Source organism: Festucalex cinctus, chromosome 11 (assembly GCF_051991245.1).
Source record: "Festucalex cinctus isolate MCC-2025b chromosome 11, RoL_Fcin_1.0, whole genome shotgun sequence".
In the NCBI taxonomy this organism is placed as follows: domain Eukaryota; kingdom Metazoa; phylum Chordata; class Actinopteri; order Syngnathiformes; family Syngnathidae; genus Festucalex; species Festucalex cinctus.
Genome location: NC_135421.1, coordinates 23,355,477 through 23,380,234, shown reverse-complemented (window position 1 = coordinate 23,380,234; position 24,758 = coordinate 23,355,477). Strand labels below are relative to the sequence as shown.

At 36.7% G+C, this 24,758-nt stretch overlaps 1 protein-coding gene across 1 annotated transcript in view; it reads right to left on the bottom strand.

The window, feature by feature from the left end:
• Window positions 1-24,758, bottom strand: part of erbb4b (erb-b2 receptor tyrosine kinase 4b) — a 238,036-nt gene that overhangs the window by 6,631 nt on the left and 206,647 nt on the right. Inside the window, exons 21-27 of the mRNA XM_077536191.1 lie at window positions 12,511-12,666; window positions 10,343-10,418; window positions 9,727-9,873; window positions 6,308-6,405; window positions 3,360-3,530; window positions 1,417-1,660; window positions 866-994 (exon numbers count right to left, since the gene is read on the bottom strand). Coding sequence (XP_077392317.1) covers window positions 866-994; window positions 1,417-1,660; window positions 3,360-3,530; window positions 6,308-6,405; window positions 9,727-9,873; window positions 10,343-10,418; window positions 12,511-12,666 — 1,021 coding nt within the window. The remainder of the gene's footprint in view (window positions 1-865; window positions 995-1,416; window positions 1,661-3,359; window positions 3,531-6,307; window positions 6,406-9,726; window positions 9,874-10,342; window positions 10,419-12,510; window positions 12,667-24,758) is intronic.

Here is a 24,758-nt window from a genome sequence, read left to right as displayed (position 1 = left end):
ACATGGGAGAAACAAAAATTAAATATGTTTTTTATCCAGACGAGAAATTTTAAACTATAATTTCAGGAAATGAAATAAGAAAACCCTTATCACCCTTATTACTGTCATGACTGGGTCACGCCAGGGCTAAGTTTGGGTCATGACCATGAGGTCAAGTGTCTGTTTTGAACTGATGTAATCGGCATCTAGTTTCAACTGGTTTTAAGCTATGTGATGTCATGAGCTATGTGATGTCAAGAATCTTTCATCTCTTTTTTTGGGTCAGCAGCCAATCAAATAAGCAGCCAAACCGAGAAGTGGGTGTTTGTCGGATTATTACCTCTGTTCCTCTGTGCATTTTTTCTCCTATGTCACTATTTTAGGGGCTCTGTAGTTTCTGATGGTGAAAAAAAAAAAAAAACTGGCGGGAATGGGCTTCCATCAGTTACTGAAGGTAATATATATATATATATAAAAACAAAACAAAAACAAAAAAACAAAAAAAAATACTACTTTTCAATGTCACACACTGCAGTTGTAGTTCACATTTGAGTAAGTAGATGACACGAGACTGTAAAAAAAGCAGAGGTCTGTATTAAATGTAACATTACATAAATTATCTAGTAGTTCTCTGCTTGTCCAGACTGTTTTCACTCTCCCTCTAGGAAAAAATGTAGATGAAGTGTGCCGAGCTGTCGAAAAATGGAAATTGCTTCCCGTCAAATTTTAAATGTGTATTTTTTTTTCCTCTTAACCTGCTGCTCCTCTGGTGCCGTCCTCTGGCACACTACATAATTTGAAAACCGGTGTAATAAAGTGTCTGATGATTCCACACTCAATTTATTCAGCTCCACTAAGTGTGTTTACTCATTACTGTCAAAGTAACCTGAACTCTTCTTCTCTCTCATGGTAGTCGTGTAAGGATCCTGTTCTTTCTCCCCCTTGGCTGCTCGTTCTGCAAGGAGACCAGTTGGGTCTGCACTGTAACGCTGTCCACTGCAGTCCTCCCGCCCACCTATTGGGGGAAAAAAAAAAGCAACAAAAACATAATGGCCATCATCTTAATCAAAATGATGGAACTGTTAACACATTCACTGCCAGCCCAGCAAAAATGCATTATTTGACGTCTTTTTCCGTCAATGGCAGTCAATGAGTTCAGTTGAGATGTAACCAAAATTGACGGATTTTTAAGCAAAATTTGCCTTAAAAAAGAAAAAAGGAAAAAAGGATGCTGCAATATAATCACAAAATATATTGGCACATTGTGTTTAACACATTCACTGCCAGCCCAGAAAAAATGCATTATTTGACGTCTTTTTCCGTCAATGGCAGTCAATGAGTTAAAATGGAGATGTGAATTATGCAGACACAAATCTCTTCATAAAATATCACCATTCTCAGCAGTCTCTTCAAATTCTAAGTACCACTCCGTTTTACCTTGCCCGGCAGAAAGTGCTGATCCAGCCACAAGGACGCTTGATCTCGGGGAGGCCTGCTTCCTTAAAGTGCCGTTACATCGCGGATCTTCCTGTTTGCCACGGACAAACCCACCAGCAGCCTGCCCTCCCGAGGCCAGGTCCTGAGAGACCAGGCAGGCGCCGCTCACAGGCGGAACCGAGGCTATCCGTGGGAGGGTGGCCATCACGTTCTGCCTGTTGAAATTAGGATCCTGGTAGCAAAACTGGTTTGCGAGAGAAGAGGGGAAAGGAGGAAAAAGGTGAGGATTTCAATACAGATAATTTCCGTATTGATCTGGGAAGAGGTTAAATCTGTCTTTTGTTTTTGAAAATATAAGTACATTGAAAGGCATAGAAGACACACAAATGTGAATATCTTCCAAATCATCTTTATGACATCACAGTGGGCGATAAGGCAGGGCTGGACTGGCCATCTGGCATACAGGGCAGATGCCCGGTGGGCTGATGTGATGCTATTCAACTATTATTTGCCTCCATTTTACCCAGCCCACCATTTACAAGGAGCAGCCCATTCATCCATTCACAACCATCCATCCATCCATCTTCTACCACTTATCCGAGGTCGGGTTGCGGGGGCAGCAGCTTTAACCTAGAATTCCCTCTCCCCGTCCACTTCAACCAGCTCGTCTGGCGGGATCCTATAAGGTGCGCTTTATAATGCGGTGCGCCTTATAATATGGAAAAAGTTTTCAAATATGTCATTCGTTGAAGGTGCGCCTTATAATATGGTGCGCCTTATAGTGCGGAAAATACGGTAAGTTTAGGTAAGTTTAGGACAACTAATTTGTTCTAAATTTGCAAATTTCACAATGGCCCATAAAATGAAATCCAAATAGAAAAAAAAAGTATGTTTGTTTTAATAGAAAATGTACCCTAGCTTTTGAGACAAGTAATGGAAAATAGCACAACAAAACACAATCTTAAAAGTATTCAAAAGCCAGTGATCCATATTTCTGATTTCATTGGCGGTTCATTTTCAGTTGTTTTGCCCCATTGCTTCCCTGTCTATATTTGTTGTACTATTTCTATTCTGCTCCAATCCATTTTTCATCCTCCCCAGCCACCCATAACACTTCTGACTTCTGTACAACATGAGAAACATCTTCATGGACGGAAGCAAATCCACAATATCTTTTAAAATGAGACATGAGACGATAGTCAGTGTGCGATAATAACTGAACAGTTAAATGCTAAGGAGCATCATTTCCTTCTGTCTCATGGAAGGATCACGACTTGTGGTCCGCCTGCAGCTGTTAAATGAAAGTAGCGTGCTCGTGCTGCGCTGTAATCTGTTGCTATATTGTCAAAATCGCTCCGTTCTCAAGTTGTCATTTTCTTAAGAGAGAAAAAAAGAAAAGAAAAAGAGGAGACTCTTTTCAATCTCATTTTTTTTTTTTTTTATCAAAATCTCCACACCCGTGTATGTTAACTCATTCACTCCCAGGACATTTTCGCTGTTTTACTGGATTTTGACTGATTTTGCAAGGCCCATAGCATGTTGTGTCCTATTGCTATAAAAACATGGAACCTACCAAAAGAAAGATTAAAGTCTCTTCTTTCATCAGGAAAAAAAGGTGTATTTCTATCTGTTTCCATTTTGCATCAATTAGCATTAGAACATGGCTAAGTTTCATCATTATTCACAAATCTGTTTAAAATAGTGGGGAAAAGAGCTTTTTGATCTCTTATACTCTGCTGCCATCTGCTGGCCGTTTTTGTAATAACTACCATTGCTTCAAGCATTCTCTTCAGTTCAGAGGTTGCATCAAAGCCAAAACGTATAATTACATATTTGGGAGCATGGTAATATTTCAAATAGAACGTATTTATACCTTTTTTGGGAGTAAATGAGTTAATAATCCATCTTTTTGAAGGTGAATAGATAGTCAGGAAAGACAATACCTTGCTGGGATCCATGCGTGTTTGGGAGGTGTACGTCAGAGGTGGGATATTGAGGGTGTGCGGCACCACGTACTCCTCAGCGTCCATCAGCTCTTCGAGCTCCTCCTCATCCAGGAGACTCTTGAAGAACTTGCTGTCGTTGGGACTCGGCAACTTCATACGGTCGTCCCCCTGAGAACAATTGATGCGATAAGTCTGTCAAAAATGTCACGAGAGTTTAAACGCGTCTCAGATAAAAAGAGGCACGGCCTTGCGGAATTAACTACAGTATGTCAAACAACGATGACCTCCGACAGAATTTCCTCTCAGTGATCCGAAGGGAACTAAACGCAATTATAAGTGTGACAGGTAAGTTGACAAAAGGGAGTGAGCGGATACTGTTTGGCGAAGAAAATAAATACATATTAATGTCAACCTTTTTAAAATGACAGCAGTTTTATTGTAATCAAGTGTGTTGGCTTGGTGAAAAGGCATCAGTAATATTTTTACAGTTGTATATTTTTATTTTATTGAACATATAAACAAGCAAACAACAGAAAAAAAAACAGAAATCAAAAGAAAAGTAAAGAAAATAACAATAAAATAAACAATCATAACTTACATGTTCAAAAGGGAGTAGGACGAAGTTAGAAACTTATCTAGTCCTTTTACTTTATATAATTAAACTTATTTCATTGTTAATACAATACTAATTTACTATTTTTAAAATTAAATATATAAACCAGGTTATATATATACAAGTGCACTTAGACATATTCACATTTACCAAAAACATATATACATGAATTTCCTAAACATATACCATAATCCCTATTTAAATCATGTACACATGCTCACATATACAATTTTCATACTCTGCTCTGACATAAGTAATTTTTTTGAACTTTACTTTTAAACATTTTTTTTTTAAACTCCAGAAGTGAGTCACATTTTTTCCAGATCAATTCCCAAATGATTCCACAAATTAACACCTTTTACAGATACATATCTTTGCTTAATATTTGTTCTTGTTTTTTGTTGTTGTACACAATTATATCATAAGGACTGTGTCTAATTTCAAACAACTTCTGAGTACTGTGGCAGAGTAAATTGTTGTAAATTTTGTACATTATTTGTGCTATTTTAAACCCAACCAAGTCATAAAATGTAATTGCATTTAATTTAATAAATAGTGGATATGTTGGTTCTGTATATTTTGATCCAATAGGTCAAATATGGTAATAGTAGTGAACTGTACAATGTATATAATGATTTCATGTTTAAAACATCCTTAGTTTTACAGAGTATCCCTATGATTTTTGACATTTTCCTTTTAACAGTTTATATGTGTGGCCTCCAATATAATTTGTCATAATTTGTCATATAGTTATGTTACGGAGGTAAATGCAGTTTTCCTCAATAAATCATTATGTTGACCTTGTGAGAATGAATATTTGAAATCCATATCCATGTTTGAGTTGCATAATAGAGTTTAAAGGCAGCTGGACATCTTCAGTATCGAGTTTACTTTTGATTATATTCATACATATTCATGTGAGGTGCATGGGGATTACTTCAACCTTTGTAAATTGAGTTAACATGGGTGGAATATCATGTCTCCATTTTTAATGATGGAGTCTTTTACTATATTATATTAGATCCTACAATATACATATCACGAATTCTTTGGCTCGGAATGATGATCTGAACTAAAGGGGAGATCTGTTGGGACCTGGCTTGACAGTGCAGCTCTGGAAAACAGCTTCTCTCTTATTATCAACATATTTTGAGAGAAACAAGTAATGACGGGACATTTTTCTTGCTTGACGTTTCTGACACAAAGATGTCATGCTGGTTCTTCAGGTCTTGTCAGAAACTGCTTTATTAACTGGTATAATGCACATTGATTAAAAATGCACTGCAATAAATGTTCATGTCGCAAGGAGAAATGTTATGATGAAGCAATTTGTTGAGTAGTACTTAACTCATTTGCTCCCAATAATGTGTAAATACGTTTTTCTTTATCTTGTTAGTGTCCCAAAGACGTATTTATACGTTTGTTTGTTTTGTTTTTTTTTGAAACAAAATCCGCCACTATTTAACTCATTTACTCCCAATAACGTATAAATATGTTTTTTTCTTAAATGTTCTAAGTGTCCAAAGACGTTTATATATATATATATATATATATATATATATATATATATACTGTATATATATATATATATATTTTTTTTTTTTTTATGCTCGAGCATACAGAAGGCTTTGATGCAGCCTCTCAGCTGCAAAGAACGGTTGCAGAAATGGTAGTTATTACACAAACGGCCAGCAGGTGGCAGCAGAGCAAAGGAGATCAACGAGGGCCATCTAGGAAAAAAGCTCAATTACTTACAATTTTGAATGGATTTGTGAAAACTGATGAAACTTAGCTATCTTCTAATGCTAATTGCTGCAAAACGGAAACAGATAGAAACATACTTTTTCTTCCTGATGAAAGAAGAGACTTTAATCTTTTTAATCTGTTGGTAGGTTCCATGCTTTTATAGCAATTGAACACAATATTCTGTGGGCCTTGCAAAATCAATCAAAATCCAGTAAAACAGCTGGGAGCGAACGGAACTGCTTCTGTGAAAATGGCTGGGAGTGAATGAGTTAATATGCACGTATATACATCTACTTTTCTTGACATCTGTTTTTTTTATACCAGCATTAAAAAAAACCTTCCAATTTATTTATTTATCTTTATATTTATAAAGTTTTCATGTTTGCTCACCAAAACAAGCACATTTTATTTTCTCCATCCCATAGAAATGGAAACGGCCCCTCAAACTGAACATAATGACATAACGTACTGCCAGTGACCATAACGTTTTAGCACATCCCAAGGAACCCTTTTTTTTTTTTTTAAGGTTATGTTCTGAAAAATATGACTGACTCGGTGCATTCCAACAGTCTTGAATGACTCTTACTTGAATAACGAGGTATCGCTGCGGATCACGGGCCATCCTGGTGAACTCTGCTGCCAGCTCTCTGAACTTGGGTCGGCTGTCTGCATCAATCATCCAGCCTGGAAGAATTTCAAGATGATAATGTGGAGATTTGATACTCATAAGTGAAGTCAAGCATTTGGAAGTGAAATGTAAAAAACAAACACATTTTGATGAAGAAGTAACTGGTCCTTACTTATATACAATACGACAATGTTGATGTTAGTACTCGATTTTCGTGGCCGTAAATCGCGTCGTGTCGTGCGGAGACGGGTTAGGCCATATATTGGTAATATCGCAACCGAGTGCAGGAAGGCGGACCTGAGAGTGGGAGGACTACATAGCTGTGGGATTGGTCAGAGCTGATTTCAATCATTGCCTATCAAACGGCTCCTTATATTCCCTTTAAATGTGGCGTGCAAGCTGCACACGAGTAACCCAACTTGGAATTTGCTTCTCCCTCCCACTGCTCTGCTTCATCTAACCTTCCTTCCTTCCCCTCTTTAGTTTTTACTCTGGTCTCTTGAGATCAACCTAATCTGTTGGAATTTAGAGGTTTCTGGAGTTGGAGAAATATTCTGGTTGTGTAAGTGGTGTCTGGTTGATGCTGCATTTCACTTTGCTTCATCTTTCTTTCCTTTGATCTTTCCTCTGGTCTCCTGACCTTCTGAACTTCCCAACTCTGAAGTATCCGGTGAAGGGAATGGGATTTTTATTAGGTTTCAGATGAATAATGAGTACAAATTCACACACACGCACAAATGGACACACGCACACATACGCACATTAAAAAAAAAAGTGAGCAATGATGACGATATGTTGAATCGGCAATACTGCCGAGTGAACAATACTGAGCTCTCAAAAAAAGAATCCCGACTTGGAGGAAGCAAATTTGTGCCGTGAAGTGGGCCACTCGATCGTTCCTGTGTCACCCTCACCCCCATCTGTGCCAGCCAGTGGGATGATTTAAAAAAAAAAAAAAAAAAAAAAAAAAAAAACTATAACAATAAGTATGAATAATAATACATCTGAATAAAAATGGTAATTGATTTCTGCAATTATTCTGAAGGTTCGAGAGCTCAGAATCCATCTACCTGTACCAAATTCACCAAAATTAACCAAACTAGAGCGGCTGCGCCAATATTTAGACATGGTCTGACCGGGCGCAAGTTCGGCCTGACTTACTGTCACCAAATTGTCACTCTGCCGGGCGCATCGCTCAGAACACAAGTCTCCAAATTGGCATAACGAGCCTTGAGCTTGCATGAAAAATTAGGTTCCGCAAGTATTTGCACATCTACCGAAACGGAAACCTTAATATTGAAGGCTGCACACGGATCAAACTATGTCAAATTTTTGCTTTGGAGACAAAAGTCATATCTTATTCATTTGTGTCATAAAAGGAGAAGTGGGAGAGTGATTGTCTTAAGGACCACAACCACATCTTTCTATGTAATGAATGAGATGAAATATGCAGAGGAATGGAAGACAAAGAGATTCTATGGGGGAAGCTCTGTCTTATCGTAAATATAGAAAAATAGCTTTTTTCTTTAACTCTTTTACTGCCACACGTTATTAAAAAACAACCCCCAATGCCACCGGATTTCGAGCATTTTAACTCATTTTTCGAGGGCAAACTGAATATTGTGTTCTTTTGCTACATAAACACGGGTACCACATGAAAGATCGCATTCCATTCTTTTATCAGAAAAAAAATAAATGTTTCTACCTTATTCCGTTCTTTAGTAATCACCATTTGAAAATAGGTCATTTGAGTGACATTGAGCGAAAATTGAAAAGAAAAGATACATTTTCTCCTCAACAGTGACTTTGATACTAATATTTTTTGTTTAGTGACGCTCCATCAAATTAGGTTTAATGTTGAAAAGGCTTTGATCATTCACGTCAGCCTTGAAATCGTTCTATTTAATCAGATTGCGTCATGTTTCATTGTAATTCGCAGCTCTAGTTAGGGCCCGAGCAGCTAACGCTGCCATCTGCTGGCCATAGTTAGTGGGTGTTTTTGATTTCACAACTCATTGACCCGGCTGCGCTGCAGTTGGACGTTGCACTGACCACTGATATATTTTAAAAAAAAAAGAAAAAAAAAAGTAGTTGACGTCACTTAACATTTATGGCAGCATACATCGTGATTTTACTAAACGTTATTAAACGTTTTTGGCGGTTAAAGAGTTAAAAAGGAAAAAAAAAAGAGATGCCTTTCCTGCTAGTGTCCCGAGCTTATATGGAAGCACTTTTATTATGTGTTGTTCTTGGGATTTGTAATGCTCATGATGCGATGACACTCCAGATAGGTGACAGTGACCTCATCCGGCTGTGAATGCGTGCGTGCCTGCCTGCCTGCCTGCCTGCCTGCCTGCCTGCCAGGTGACTGCTGGTTCAAGGTGTCACCAAAAAGCAAGGTGACTGGCAGGACTCGAGCCTGCAGGCTGAGGTGACACTGGCACAAAATCAGAGGTTTACTGGCAGGACCATGCCAGGACAGAGGTGAACAATCAATGAAGCCAACGTGTCGGTGGTGAGGTTACGGACAGTTCGAGCGGAATAAGTTGCAAGTCTTACAAACTTTTTTTTTTTTTTCGTCTCACAAATTGTTGTGTTGATCAGAACAATCCTACAATGGTGTTTATTGTAATCACTTGGGTGCATCTCATTCTGCTGTATGAAATGAACCAAGTGGGGAAACTGATTGGTTCGTAAAATGTTGCTGTTGTTAGTTTGCAGTTTTGTTTGTCTAACAGAATGGCTAAATATAGCTTTCCACAAATGTCCAATACATGTGCATGGTCATAAATCTTCTCAATGCATACATTATGCCTGCACAAAATGAGAGTAAATCAGTCCAGGCAAGACGGTGTGCAAAAACAACACTTTTCAGTTTATACTGTTTTAAGTCTTAAAACATAACAAGGCTTGATGTTTTCAGATTATTTATGTACATTTGTAAAAAGTAAAAAAAAAAAAAAAAAAAAGTGAATACATTTTCACTTAGGGGTGTACTCACTTTTGTTGTCAGGTCTTCAGCAATTAATGGCTGTATTTTGAGTTATTTTGAGGGAACAATAAATTTACACTGTTATTTAAGAAGTACAATGACTTTGTGTCAAAGTGTAATTTTTTCAGTGTCGGTCCATGAAAAGATATAAATACTTATGTGCAGAAATGCGAGGGGTGTACTCACGTTTGAGAGATACTGTATCTATTTGTATTTATTAATTTTTATTTTTCACTTTTTTTTGGTTCAGCACATTTTGTGGTGTGGCTTCAATATAGTCATGCATTGTTTCAATAATTATCACGGACGATTTGCACCACCGTCTGCACTCTTGATAGCGTTAAAACGTTTGATTATTTGACAAAACGTTAGAATCCCAACCTACATTTGACTAAGACCATGTAGACATCAATGGTGCAGATGGGCGGCTGAGGGAGACGCTCCCCTTTCTCCAAGAGGTCTGGAATATCTCTGGTTGAAATTCCATCGTACGGTTTCCCTCCAAAGGTCATCAGCTCCCAAATTGTTACCCCTAAAATAAATCAGATTATTGTTGATTAAAAAATAATAATAATAACAGTAAGATACAAGAAGTACAAATACAAAGAAAGAGGACAAGAAGGAATCAAATTGTGTGTTCTTTGAAAGGCAGACGGGTGAGAAATCAAGAGAGAGCAAAGAGTAAACTGGGATTAAGAAACAGAATAGCAGAGGGAATTAATTACAGAAACTGACAAGATGCATTTGGACTTTGAATGCAATGAGAAGGACTAATTGATTAAATTATACACATGAGCTTAATATAGACTGTTGTGAAATCTGTGTTTATGGGGAACATGTGACACTACCGAGCATAGCCTTAAAAAAATAAAAATAAATTCTATGGACTCAGCATGAATGTTTTCATTTCTCTAAATTATTCATATATTATTTATTTGTAACAATTTTTTTTTAAATCTCTGATTGACCCATAGTAAACGAGTAATAAAAACATAACTTACCATAACTCCAAACATCACTCTGATGAGTAAACTTCCTGTAATGAATACACTCCAGGGCCATCCATTTAATGGGCATCTGTCAGGGAGAACAGTGACAGATCACTTCGCGCACAAAACATCCACAAGGGATGGTCACTTTTTCAATGAACCTGACTGGCGACCGATGAAAATGTTTGATTATGGAAAATTAAGGTGAGAGCTCCATGACTGAAAGTAATTCTTTCAAGGCTTATTTAAAACTCTGGTCCCGAGTCTATAGACTTTATTAAACAAAATCTCTGTTATTATTGGCTAAGGTTTGCATAGATAATTAAACACACATTAATTTTGAGCCTTTGTTATCTATCATAAATTATCAGTATGGTTAAAAAAAACACCCATATGCCATTGTATAATATACATTAACTGCCTACAGCTTATGAATATTAATGTAACAGCATTAATGCGGTACGGACTGTAATTTAATAACATTTGTTGGTACTTGTAACCTGAACCCGACCATTCATGTCTCTCCGTTTGCGCTGCCGGTAAAACTCAAAATCAAATTACAAGCTGTTGCTGATTAGCTACATGCGCACGCTTGGAGCTGCATTAATGACCTTGTTGTTCCTCATTCCACCTACAGACTCACCACATCCTCAAATCTCGGCTCGCAATCTAAACAGAGGGCCGGCCGCAAAACTAAAAGCGACATCACATTTACTCTGCGAAATCTTCTTCGGCAATCTATGAGGTTTGCTGGAAATGGATGTTTAAGAGAAAACACTTTTACACACCCTCTTTTCTATGTTTCCACATTACACCTTTTCTCTGGTGTGTATTTAATTTGGTCCCCTTGCTTTTCAAACTTTTCTTACATGCATTTCCCAATCAATCGGTTCTGTACTTATGAATTGTAAAAACATGTTTTGCTCACATCTATCTAAAATTCTTTTGGAGCCCAAACTAGATAATTACAACTTTTATGGCTTAATATTGGCTGTTAACTTATTTGCTCCCAATAACGTGTAAATACGTTTTTTTTTATGTTTTAAGTGTCCCAAAGACGTATTTATCAGTTGTTGTTTTTTTTTTTTTTAATGCTAAAGCATACAGAAGGCTTTGATGCAGCCTCTCAACTGCAAAGAACGGTTGCAGAAATGGTAGTTATTACACAAACGGCCAGCAGGTGGCAGCAGAGCAAAGGAGATCAACCAGGGCCATCTAGAAAAAAAGCTCAATTACATACAATTTTAAATAGATTTGTGAAAACTGATGAAACTTAGCTCTCTTCTAATGCTAATTGCTGCAAAACGGAAACAGATAGAAACATACTTTTTCTCAAATGACTGTTTGACGTTCTTTCGTCTGTATGGAAGTAAATGTCGAAATAAACACATTTAAAATAAACCCCCAAATCTCATGCATTTTATATATTAATAAGATGAAAGCAAAGGACATTTTTGCCATAATTATAGATAATTTTAGTTAGTTTCATTAACGTAATATACAAGTTTCAGTTAGTTTCCATTTTTTTTAAATGCATTTTTTTCATATTTTATTAAATTAACAATAATGTGCTTTCCATTTGACTTTTTTTTTAAATTTCCTTTGTTTTTGTTAAAGATACAGTGTGTAGAACCTTTTGCCATCTAGTGGCAACAACCTAAGCTTTAAGCATTCGAAGCATGTGCACTACCGGCCTCAGAGAGACCACACTTGACAAGGGTTAATTAAGCTTGTCTCCTTCAGGCATCCGTAGCAGAAAGATGGCGGCGAAACATGTCCTGTAACGTGCGGCATGACCTATTTGTAATATGATTCTCGATTACTAGACCCATGATTATGAAAGCAAAAAAAGCATGTTGATGAGATGGAACATTTCTTTTAGCTGCATTTTATTGAAATTAAAGGTGTTTTTAAATATATAAAAAAAAAAAATCAAACATTACTGCACACTGTCGCTTTAACTATAATAATGTTGGTGTGACCACAGTGTAGGATTACTTATTAACTCATTCACTGCCATTGACGGATAAAGACGTCAAATGCTACATTTTTGCTGGGCTGGCAGTGAATGTGTTAAACATGCTTCTCATAAGGTGATCATCATTTTCACCATGTCAAATTCTTTAGTGGGCGAGGATATGTCTCACACATGAACCCGCTTTGTTGTTTGCATGATTTACCTTTCCTCCGTCCGCATTATACTCCTTCTCATTAACATCAAGCAAGCGAGCTAATCCAAAGTCGGTGATCTTGATATGGTTGGGAGATTTCACCAGGACGTTGCGGGCTGCCAGATCTCTGTGGACCAGCCTACGCTCCTCCAGATACATCATCCCCTGGAACACACGTGCATATGGACGTACATTTACTTTACATTGTACTCATTTATATGAAAGACTCATATGTACTGCCAGTGACCCGCACGAATAAACACATGCAAGACTGAATCCTGTTCAACATCACCGTCTGTCTTCGCCATCCTCATCGCTGTAATGCGTTACAACTGCCGAGACCCCATTAGCTTTTTCATAATTATTGTTGTAATTATCATTACTACCACACTGTTATTTTCATGCAAATTCTCATCAATCAACAAGCCAACTGTGGAAAAGCCCTTTATATAGTAAAAATGCAATAACAACAGCTTCCATAAGTGTTGAAACAGAGCCGGCTTTTCAATTAAAACAGGATCCATAAGAGCAAGAAAGACATTTTACACAGTATATTCAAAAATAAATCAAGAAATCATACAGTCTCACATTGTCTGTTACTAAAGTACCGTATTTTCACGACAATAAGGCGCACCTAAAAGCCTTCAATTTTTTCAAAAGCTGACCATGCGCCTTATAATCCAGTGCGCCTTATATATGAATCAATATTGAGCCGCAACAGGTCTCGCTGTCAAGACGCTATCGGTGACCCTGCACGATCGGTGACGCGCATGCGCAGAAGATCCCGCCATCTTGGATCGCTAGCTAATACCAATACTTTACCTCAGAGAAAATAATAAAACAGCTGTTTATTCATTTTGGGAGTGAATGGAGTTGTCAGAAAGCTGGTTTGTAATCTATGAATAAAGTTTGACTGACCTATCTGACTGTTTTGTTGACATTCCCTTTAGCGCAGCACCATCTAATGGATGCATAACGTAACCCCAGCCTCTACTCTAGCGCCTTATATATGGAACAAGTTTGAAAATACGTCATTCATTGAAGGTGTGCCTTATAATGCGGTGCGCCTTATAGTGCGGAAAATACGGTAATTAAAAAGAATTACCTGCCTAATAAAGGCTAGCAAAGATGAAGTTGCTTTGGTTCAAATGTGGCACCAAATATGATTATGCTTAAGAATTCAGGAAGCAAAAATTCTAGAAAACACTCCAACACAGTCATAAAAAAGATACAAAACTTCGCATCACCAAAAATGTGCGGTCTCAGTACTCACCTTGTAGATACAATCACAAAAAAAAAAGAAAAAAAAAAAGAAAAAAAGACAGAAGCGCACTTGCGCTAGAAAATCTGCTCAGCAGCAAAAGAACAAGCTTTATATGCTGTATATAACATTGCATCGACTTCATCATATTGTTAGGGGAATTTGCAGTGTCCTGATAAAATCACACTCGGCAACCAAGTAGCAAGAACATCATACTGCTCTTCAATGAAGAGCCAGGTTCCATTTACTCAGAATACAACAAAACAGGTACACAGTGTGTACATTCGAATTCATACTGTTAACTGTCAACATCGTTTCCAAAAAAATCACAATTGAATACCTCGAGTTGGTTATCAAAAAAGTCACCAGATCACCAGTGTCAGGGGACAAATCCTCTGGGGACTGCTGAAAATGTCACAATGCAGTCTGTGTCACAAGCCAATCACCACTCGCACAAACGGACTGACTGATCAATAAGCCGACACGTCAATCTTGATCTTTGTTAGTGCGAGACTGAAGCCAGCTCATACTGATAACCGTATTTCTACGGACGTCCCGAAACCTGAAGGGTAGAACATGATTGATTGTTTAGTGTCCAAATGGTTACTTTAAGAAAATAAAAAAAAAAAAAAAGGTCAACAAAGCTCTTGGAGAATACTGCCAAATTGTATTTCAGTAAAAGTAGTCAGTGTATTGATTTAAAAAGCAAAGTGTTTTAGATTTAAATAAAGCAGAAATAATATTTTGGATGTAAATACACAGTCAGTAGTCTCATTCATTTCCAGGACCAGAAATGGCGTGCGATTCGGTAGCCTGGCATCTTGTGATTTTTTCATTTCCCTGCACAATTAAATTGACAGAAAGAAGTTTTCAGAACACTGCATACATTTTGTATAATACTTTTCTTCTTTTTAAAATTCGGTTGCATTTTTAGCCACCCCATGAAGAGATAATTACAATATGTGGCAGACCAAGGTCTGTAATTGCAAGAAATATGTTGTAAGAGTAGCAGCCAAGATGCTGTGGATATTATGTTTCATGTAACTCAAAGGGAGGGGAAAAAAACAATCCACAGGCTTGAGCAATGCTAGATATCACACCTCCAGATGAAAACTGCTTTTAAATCTTTGGGGATCAGACATGGAAAGGCAGTAGAAAGGAAAAATGTCATTCAAAAATGACTTTCAATCTAAGGAAAATTTGCTCACATTTTTACCAGCATGTTACAAAAGGTTGCCCGTTGTATTGTCTATATAAAAAGCATTTATCCTGTACAGTACAATGTTGTTTCTCTTTTTCTTTCTTTCTTTTTTTTTATACAAAACAAAATATACACTATATACAATTTGTACCTGCATCTCTAAAAACCTTAAAAAAAAAAACTAAATTCATTGCATTTCAAAGACCAGTATTTATACAATAACTGTGTTGTATAATCAATATTGAATCGATTTTCCTTTTCAAGTCTGATATCGATTCATAAAACCATGAATCAGTTATTTCATATATCTTTTTCCCATAAATTTTTAAGAAAATAGAATTTTAAAGGCCAAACCTTTTTTTTTTTTTGTATTTTACTGTTTTCTTAAATGTACTGTACACATGAATTTAAAAGTATTTTCTTACATTTATGAAAGAGGTGACTTTTTCAGAATCTTTTTAATTTCTATTTAAAATTATTGAATTAGATTATAAAAGATTAGATTTTCATCTCATCCTTGCTGATGTTAATGTTTGTGTAACACTTAAGTGATTATAACACGCGTTACTTTAATTGATAAACTAAATTTGACCAGATAATGCCCCCCAAAATTTTATTTTGGAATTTAATATTTGTGTATTTTTTTTATCATGTATTTGATATTTACGAAGAATTGATGTTCCATAATTAATCGATATCGGATTGAAGTGAAGTGAATCAAATCGACTGAGGAAATTAGAATTGATACGCGCAGCTAGGGATGTGACGATATCCAAACATCACGATACGATATTTTCACGATATGAAGGTCACGATACGATAATTATCATAATATTGTGGGGGTGTTGGTGATATTTAAAAAAGATCAGAATATTGCAGCAAATTAGGTTCCCCTTCATCTGACAATTAGCATAGATTTTAAACATAAAAGGCCAAAACATTAAATTGCACTAATAAACTAGCCCCTAGATGGTGCTAGAACTGCACTGACTTTTTTTTTTAACAGATGTGTTCCTTTTAAATATTGTGAACATGACGACGACGATATTGTGGCAGTTTTAATATCACATATCACGATATTGCCCTTTTCGTGACATCCCTACTATTTACTACAACTGCAAGGCTCAAAATAAGCAATTTCACCTCATCAAAACACACTGAATAGCAAAACAGAGAATCACAAATTTTGACGTATTTATGATAATTGAACCAGTGACTTGCCTGGCTGGATGCGCTCAGTCACCTCCATGCAAGTAGTCAGAGGTCGATGCAAGCTCTGTGCTATTTATGCCACACCAGCTAGCTAGCAAGTGCAACAAGCCTCAGCTAGCTACTAGTGCGGCTGCTATTAAGTCAGTCATCATCGCCTCCATGGAGGTGAATAAAGTTCACATTTCACAAATATCGTTCTCACGAAGGGACTACGAGCAAAAACTTCATGCTAATTGCTAAGCTAACCAAAGATTGACACGTATTGTTACATTGGAATGAAGTTCGTGGGTGATTGAGTACACTTTTCACAGAAGTAAAAGAAGAAAAGAGTGCGACATGTCTGGATACTTTGCGTTCAGCCACCCTTTTAAAAGTAGACAGAACAAGCTCAACCTAGAAAAAATGTGACCTACAGTCACACAGTTATTTATGCTTATTGCACTGAGTCACGAGGAACAAAACCAGGCTCAACAATATTTTCCCTCCAATGTGTTTTGGGAAGACAGATGTGGCGGTGAATGAAGTGAAGGGCTCGAGATTAAATCAATAGCAGGAGAGAGTGGCGAGCTAGCGCCCATTCTTCAACACCTGGCACTTCCCATTGCAGTTAATTCTGACAAGAAAATAAATACACGGAGGAAGCTGTCAAGACACTCGAGCGGCACACTCACCGAAAATGTATAATCAAACGATTCATCCCGACGGCACGTGATTCATGAGGAAACACTCCTAATGAGATTGAACACTCTCCGAGAGCATGTACTGGGGCGGGAGAAGGACACTTACTGGGGAAGTCTTTCTGGTATAATACTATCTAAATGTTTTTTTATCCTCAGCCGACAGAGAGGCTGATTAGTTAAACAATTCAAATAACGTCAACAATAAGCAAACTTAAATGTAAACCTCTGACAGCATCAAAATCAGACGTTTTGTCACAGCTCGTAAGAGTTAAAACTTAGTTTTTGATGTTAGCGAAGTCAAAAAGAGAATAGTTTTTAGGAACGAAGGCGATTTGCGGAGATGGAAGGATCAAAGGAAGTATTAGATCGACTTTTTGGACATGGACGTCCACATCAACAAAAGGCAGAGTTTAATGGGCTTTACAAGAGTCGAGCTGTTCTACGCAAAGTGTAAAAAAAAAAAAAGACTTCTTAAGACAACATTGTCTCGTAAAGTTCGGCGTGCATTAGGTTTCTTGCCTGAAGTCAGCTGGGGTTGCTGTTACCCTTGAACTGAAGAACCCAAAGAAATACAGAAAATGGATGAGTGGCTCTTTAGTAGGCCACAGATACCTACTGTAAACAATTCAACTAGTTTACTTGAAACGTCTTCATTAAATGCACAGTTTCAGATGCAGCTTTTGGAGTGGATCTAATTTGATTGTGTAGATACAATATATCTAATTTCACGGCTGGTGACTTTAAATCAAATTAATAAATCAGCCTCTGTAGGTTTAATCATTTAAAGGCAAGAAAGGTTTCATAGAATTGGCAAAGATTTTTATTTTTATTTTTTGCTGAATTGGTTTTGCTTTTGATTTTTTTTTTTTCTTCAGCAAAAATGCACAAATCCTTACCGGGAGGGACGGATTTCAAATCAGCCCACGTAAACACAGTCTTGAAGGGACTACACACAAAATCCAAAAATAATGGGAACAACCCAAGGCTGCATTGTATTGTGAAGGAAGGACACAGGGTTGGTTGGAAAAGGAAATAAGCAACATGCTTCTTCCTCAATGATAAAAGTATTTGGGTTGTGTCTGCTTCATTGATTGTTTTTTTGCCAGGTAATTATACCAAAATTCATCATTATAAAACAGCAACAAAAAAACAAGATATATGTGTATATGGCTATGTATTTGTGTACATATTAAGTACAGTATGAAATAAACAAAAATTACCCCAGGCCAACCAAATTTTTGACTATGGATACGGCGATACATAAAATGGCTGCCACACCCCAATATTTAATAGGCGATGTGGCAAAAAGAGTGTTGCATTTGTGATAGCTATTTTCTGGCTGCATATTTAGTAAGAAATTTATTTAGACCATAAGACTAACTAACACAGAGCAAGCACTTGTAAGGTAGCCAAAGGTGGCTACTGGATGGCCACGACCTAGCTTGAGACAGCTAGCTATAGCTGTCATTAGCTTCCGCCAAGATACTCCTTCAAGCTAGCTGTGGTGCTTTCAGGATTTTTTTTTCTTCTCTCTTTGTTTACCAATTGTAAGTGTCTTTTTAAAAAATATTGAAAAAGGTAGATCACAATTCAACATTCTTAAGTTTAGCAATGACCGTGTTTCCTTGTTTTCAACAGCAATGTAAGTGAATGTGCTTCCTAATAACAGTGTTGCTAGCGATGTTCACATTCTTTGAAGACATAGCCTACTGAGAGCTAATTTAGATTAAAGAAAAAATAGTAAAAATACCTACAATTTGTGACAAATGGAACATTTCTACGTAGAGAAAGAAAAAGCAAAACTGATCCTTGTGAACATGAGCCATGTTGAAAACATTGACTCATTGAAAATTGTGCACTCACCGAGGTAGTTTGGCTTTTCGTAACTCGACTTTCTACTGCATTTGAACTGCCTCATTTACTCATTCTAATAAAGAATGACAGTATTTCTCGACGGCACCGGATGTTTGGTTTCTATTTCTGTGTGATCATATGACGAAGTGAGCGTTATTAGAAATTTGTGGCAACAGTGCCTGATGTAGCACATGCTTCATGAATGCTTTGGATATAAAAAGATCCCAGTGGGCACGATAGAGGGTGAATCATTGTTTAAGGAATGAGGTGTGACAAATCGGACCAACGTGGAGGAGAAACAGAAAGGATTACACAATACTGATGAAAGCAGTGCTCTTTTCTTTCAATTTGAACTACCATGTCAGACTGGATTTAAATAATGACGTTGGGGGACAGCTTAAATATGAAGCAGCAGACTAGGTAAGCAGGGAGTTGCGACGGGGAGACTTTGTGTTGTATGCATTTATTCTCTCTGATGAATGCCAAATGCAGCAGACACTAGCAAGCGTACAGCACACAGGCTATAATGGCGTACCTACCGGTATGTGAGCATCACTAATTTATGATATTTACAACTACACTATTCTCATTATATCCTAGTAGTATTACTACTTAATAGATTTTTACACCAATCATTCAGAAAAGTAGTTAATTGTCGTGCTCAAGACTGCACTATCCGTGTCCAACAATTGAGCGAGACAAGACCAAGACTTTTGGGAGTCGAGACCAAAACAAGACCGTTACGTGGGTCAAGAAAGAGAACATGACATCAAGCGGATGTGGATTTTCACACGCTTTCAAAACCCTTAAATTTACAATTCTAATGTTCCAATCAGTATGTTATGCCGTCAAGTACCTTTTATATGAATAATATTTTATAAAAGTTTGAATTTGAAATGCATATCTTGAATATAGATCAGGGGTGTCCAAACTTTTTCATTTGAGGGCCACATACAGAAAATGGGTATAACACATAATTAATTAGTTTTAGTTCTGTAATAAATGCTTAGTTTTAGTTTAGTTAGTTTCAGTATTAGTTTTATTTTTTTTAATTTTTTTTATTTTTTTTTATGTGTATTACTTGTGCGCAATATTTAAAAAACACCATGGGAGCAACGTCATTATTCTGGTTTATATCAAAATAAATCTACTAAAAATCACATTTAAAATCATCACCAAAGGCTTATGCATTAAATTAATTACCAAAGACTAAAACGAAGGAAATTTTTGCAATAATTCTAGTTTTATTTTTAGTTAGTTTTGTAAACATAAATGTAGTTTCAGTTAGTTTTCTTTCTTTAAAAAGCATCTTCGTTTTATTTTATTTTGTTAACGAAATTGTAGTTTTGAATTTTAGTTTTTTTGTTAGCGTTAGTTAACTAAAATAAACTTTAATAGCACCTGTGTTTTTCGACACCCTCCCTTCTTACTTTGACTATCTCCAAACATTTTAGTTTTTATTTTATTTGAACTGAGTCAAACCCCATTTTTGGCATAAGTCACGGGCCACTAAAAAATGGACATGCAAATGGCCCCCGGGCCGTAGTTTGGACACCCCTATATATAGATCCTATAAGGAATAAAATAGACCACAATAACAGAAAGAATAGAAATGAACAATCACCCCAGAGGAAATGCCGACCAAAAAGCGAACGGACAAATGCCAGAGTGCGCACAAGAAGTTTTTGGTACGTGTGAGGTTCAGACTCACACTCCATGATCCAGACATGTTTTGCGTCATGTTACTACTACAGCGTGGCTGCTGCCAGAATTCTGGTGCGCCAGGGCCCTGCGGGCACATTTGGGATCAGGTGGCACATTCAAATCACGAGCCAACAACGTGACCTTGTCCTGGAAAGGCCATTCGAGCCCAGTAATGGGGGCAGGAGGGACTTCTAGAGCGTTAGAGGAGGGAAAAGCATCAGACACCAGATGGATATGTTAATTCACTTGGCAAGAGTAACATAATAATATTTCTTTTCTATTACTTTTTTGTGTATTTGGAGCTCTTTCGTATGATAAGCTTCCATCATCCGTAAAAAGTTCCATGAATATACCGATAGGATTTTTGCAACAAAATATCAGCAGTAAGAACACTTGACTTCTATTGAGTTTGACGTCAAAGGGAGATTCTAGAATACAGCAGAAAACATAATGTTGGGAAAACACTAAACATCAAAGATTCAGTGAGAAGCTGAGTACACAAGATGAAGAAGAAAAAAAAAAAGCTTTGGGGTGAAGTCTAGGTTTCTTTGGACCCCTCCAGAGAGGGTCTACCAAGGGTATCGCTGGGGTTAGAACTGCACATTTTTATAGACGAAAACGTGATCATCAGCTGTTTTAACAATCCAACAATCCAATCAGGAATGTATTTAACTTAAAAGTTCCTTTAACAGAAAACATTTACGATTATTACACTAATATACACAATGTTTAACAAGCAGGAAACTAGAGTGGAGGAACCAATTGGACAGAGACGCACTGACACTGCTTCCCTGCTTTGAGAAAACACTTTTGGCAGTACCACTAAGCAGTCAGCGCCGAGCTAGGTTTCTCCATCCCTCAAAGAGGTCTGTGCATGGACATTCCCAGACTCATTTGAAACCCACAAGTTCCTTCGTGTTCAAAATTAACCAGCTCTTCATATGAAAATAAAAATGCATGTTTGTTGTCACCAATGTACAACATGAAACGCTAATGATATGCCATCTAGCGGCAGAAAAATACAAATCAATGTTTCACAATCCTGTTTACAGTACTGTCTTCATTTACTCCCAGCCATTTTCACAGAAGCAGTCCCGTTCGCTCCCGGCTGTTTTACTGGATTTTGACTGATTTTGCAAGGCCCACAGAATATTGTGTTCAATTGCTATAAAAGCATGGAACCTATCAAAAGAAAGATTAAAGTCTCTTCTTTCATCAGGAAAAAAAAGTATGTTTCTATCTGTTTCCGTTTTGCAGCAATTAGCATTAGAAGAGAGCTAAGTTTCATCAGTTTTCACAAATCTATTGAAAATTGATGGGCCTGGTTGATTTCCTTTGCTCTGCTGCCACCTGCTGGCCGTTTGTGTAATAACTACCATTTCTGCAACCGTTTTTTGCAGTTGAGAGGCTGCATCAAAGCCTTCGTATAAATACGTCTTTGGGACACTTAGAACATTAAAAAAAAACATATTTATACGTTATTGGGAGTAAATGAGTTAACTTCAAATAACTTTACTATGAAATTGCTGTATTCATTTAACTAAAAGATACAACCATTATTTGTATCAGGTTAACATATTGTTAAACTTTGATGTTAATTAATAAGAGCATGGAAAAACTTTAAATATTTTATTGTAGCTCTAGAGCAGATATAAATGTGCAATTAATCAAAAGTTAATTATTGGTAATGTTTAGTTAAAGTAAATGTAATACGTACAGTATGTACAAAATACAGTGATGGGTCTGAAATACTATAATATACAATTTATATTTCTGTTGCAAAAGCTGTCTACTAACTGTCACATGCAGTATACAGTACTGTACAGTATTGTGTTTTCTTTTTGGTATTTATTTATTTATTTATTTATTTATTTATTTATCTTTGCAAAAAATAAAAAATACTTTGGTTATAATACCTACTTTTTTTTTTTTATTGCTCCTGGAAAACACATAGAAAAAAATATGACTTACACAGACAGCGGCCTAATGCTATATTGAGACACTAGACTAGATGGACTATGCGTACTTGAACTTATGCCTTTACTCGTCACTCATCGTTTCTTAACATTTGCAGACCACAAGCATTTCTAGGTCAGTAAATGATTTTTATCGAGTATTCTAACGAGAGAGAAACTAACAAATGTATTCAGATTTTGGCCTAGTTATTGTTCTACCGGTATAAATCACATAACTATTGCTGAGTATATCAGGTCGGTGTTTTTACTTGTCGCTTTTATATGTGCCTTTTATGTTTTCGTTATCAAGTTCCTCTTGGCTTATTAAACACAGTATTGCATTAGGACCGACAGCATGTGGCAGCTTATGTTAAACTAAAGCCATTTGCCTTGATACATACACATATATACATTAGGAATGTCACAATAAGGGCAATATCGTGATATCGTGATATTAAAACTGCCACAATATCGTCGTCGTCATGGTCACGATATTTAAAAGGAACACGTCTGTTAAAAAAAGTCAGGTTGATTTCCATTTGTGCAGTTCTAGTACCCTCTGGTGGCTACTTTTTTAGTGCAATTTAATTTTCATCAGGGATGTTTTGGCCTTCTATGTTTAAAATCGATGCTAATTGTCAGATAAAGGGGAACCTAATTTGCTTGTGAAGCGATCAATGTGTGCTTGCATTACCAAGTTAGTGCCTCAATATTGTTATTAGAGATTGTAGGTGGTTTATATGCATTGCTGTTATGTACAAAAGCACGATATTGTGCTTTTTTTTTTTTTTTTTTAGTAGGAGCGCTCTTATTTACAATATTGTGATCTTTTGTAAATATCGCCACCGCCCCCACAATATCGTGATAAAATCGTATCGTGATGTTTGGATATCGTTACATTCCTAATATACATACACACGTATTACATATTTGGAGAGAAGCGATGTTCTGCCAACATGCGCCGTAATGTGACATTCTTAATCACATCGGTTGCACGTTGGGCGTCTCGCAAGCCGAGGTTATGACGAATGTTGGCGACATGTTAAGAGACAGAAGCTATTTCCAGCTGTTCTAATTTCTTCCGAGACGGGGACTGCTCCCTCTCTGCTGAGCTAATCGCCTTCTTGTGTTCAAGTGTAGGCAGCCTGTTTTTTTTTTTTTTTTTGTTTGTGCTATCCAGCGCGGCAGCGTGGGGATGGCCTCGGGTTGTTTGCAACCGGGCAGATGAGTTGAAACGCACTTTGCTTACAAACATTCACTGCACCTCGTCTGAACAATAATGTTTTCCCATAGGATGGCCTTTAAATGTGAGATGTGTCTTGAAGCAGATATCACAAAAGTAGTTTGTCCAGTGCATATCTTAAAGAGGAAGTCAACCTTAAACATTTCTTTATATATTGTGATTAGATTAATTGTATATGTAGGGCTTTATTTTACTATTAACTTTTTTTTGCATAAGCAATTTGATAACAACTTACACTAATATATGTGCATATAAGAAAGGTTTATTTTTCACTCATCATTTTTTTCTTCATTTGCTTTCTTTGCTATTTTAACAATATATTATTAAATATAATAACTTATTGTACATTGTCATGATATAAGTTATAGGGGGTAGACTACAAAAGTTCTTGTACTTCTTCCGACTCCCTTTGAACATGTAATTTCTGACTTTACTAATATTTTTTTCTTTTTAACTTTTATTTTCTTTCTTTCAATTTGATTTGATATTTTGTATTGCATTTATATAAATCAATAAACCAAAACAAACCAAACCAACGAAGTCTAAACATAAAGCTTTTTTTTTTTTTTTTTTTTTTTTAAGAGAGAGTGCAGAATTGTTCATTCGGTAGTCTTACCGATTCAACATAAGCAAACATAAACATAAGCTTTTGATTCATATTACCGTACATTTGTGGAATACGAGTTATGCACCAAAATCCACCATTTTTATCCATCTCAGGGGGCTGCCATTTTGCCAGCTGCTGACAGGTGAAAATGACATCAAAGTTGCTCAGGTCTCAGGTAACAACCAATCACAGCTCAGCTTCAGAAAACAGGTGAGCTCTGATTGGTCGTTATCTGGGCCTGCACAACTGTGATGTCATCTTCAGTCGACAGCAATTGGAAAAATGGCCACCTTCTGAGATGGATAAAAACTACTGGATGTTGCACTAACAACAATATTAATCAGAATACTATATTTAGACTAGTGGGGCTGCATAGAACATATTGTCTTTTGAGGTTTTCTCAAGGTTACTAATGTTTTTCAAAAACTCATTTCCAGCAATACTTAGTCGGTTCATTTCATCCATCGTCAACAAAACGGGCGTCCGTCAGTAACGAATTAACGAACCTTCCGTCAATATTGACGGACTGCCCACCTCTAA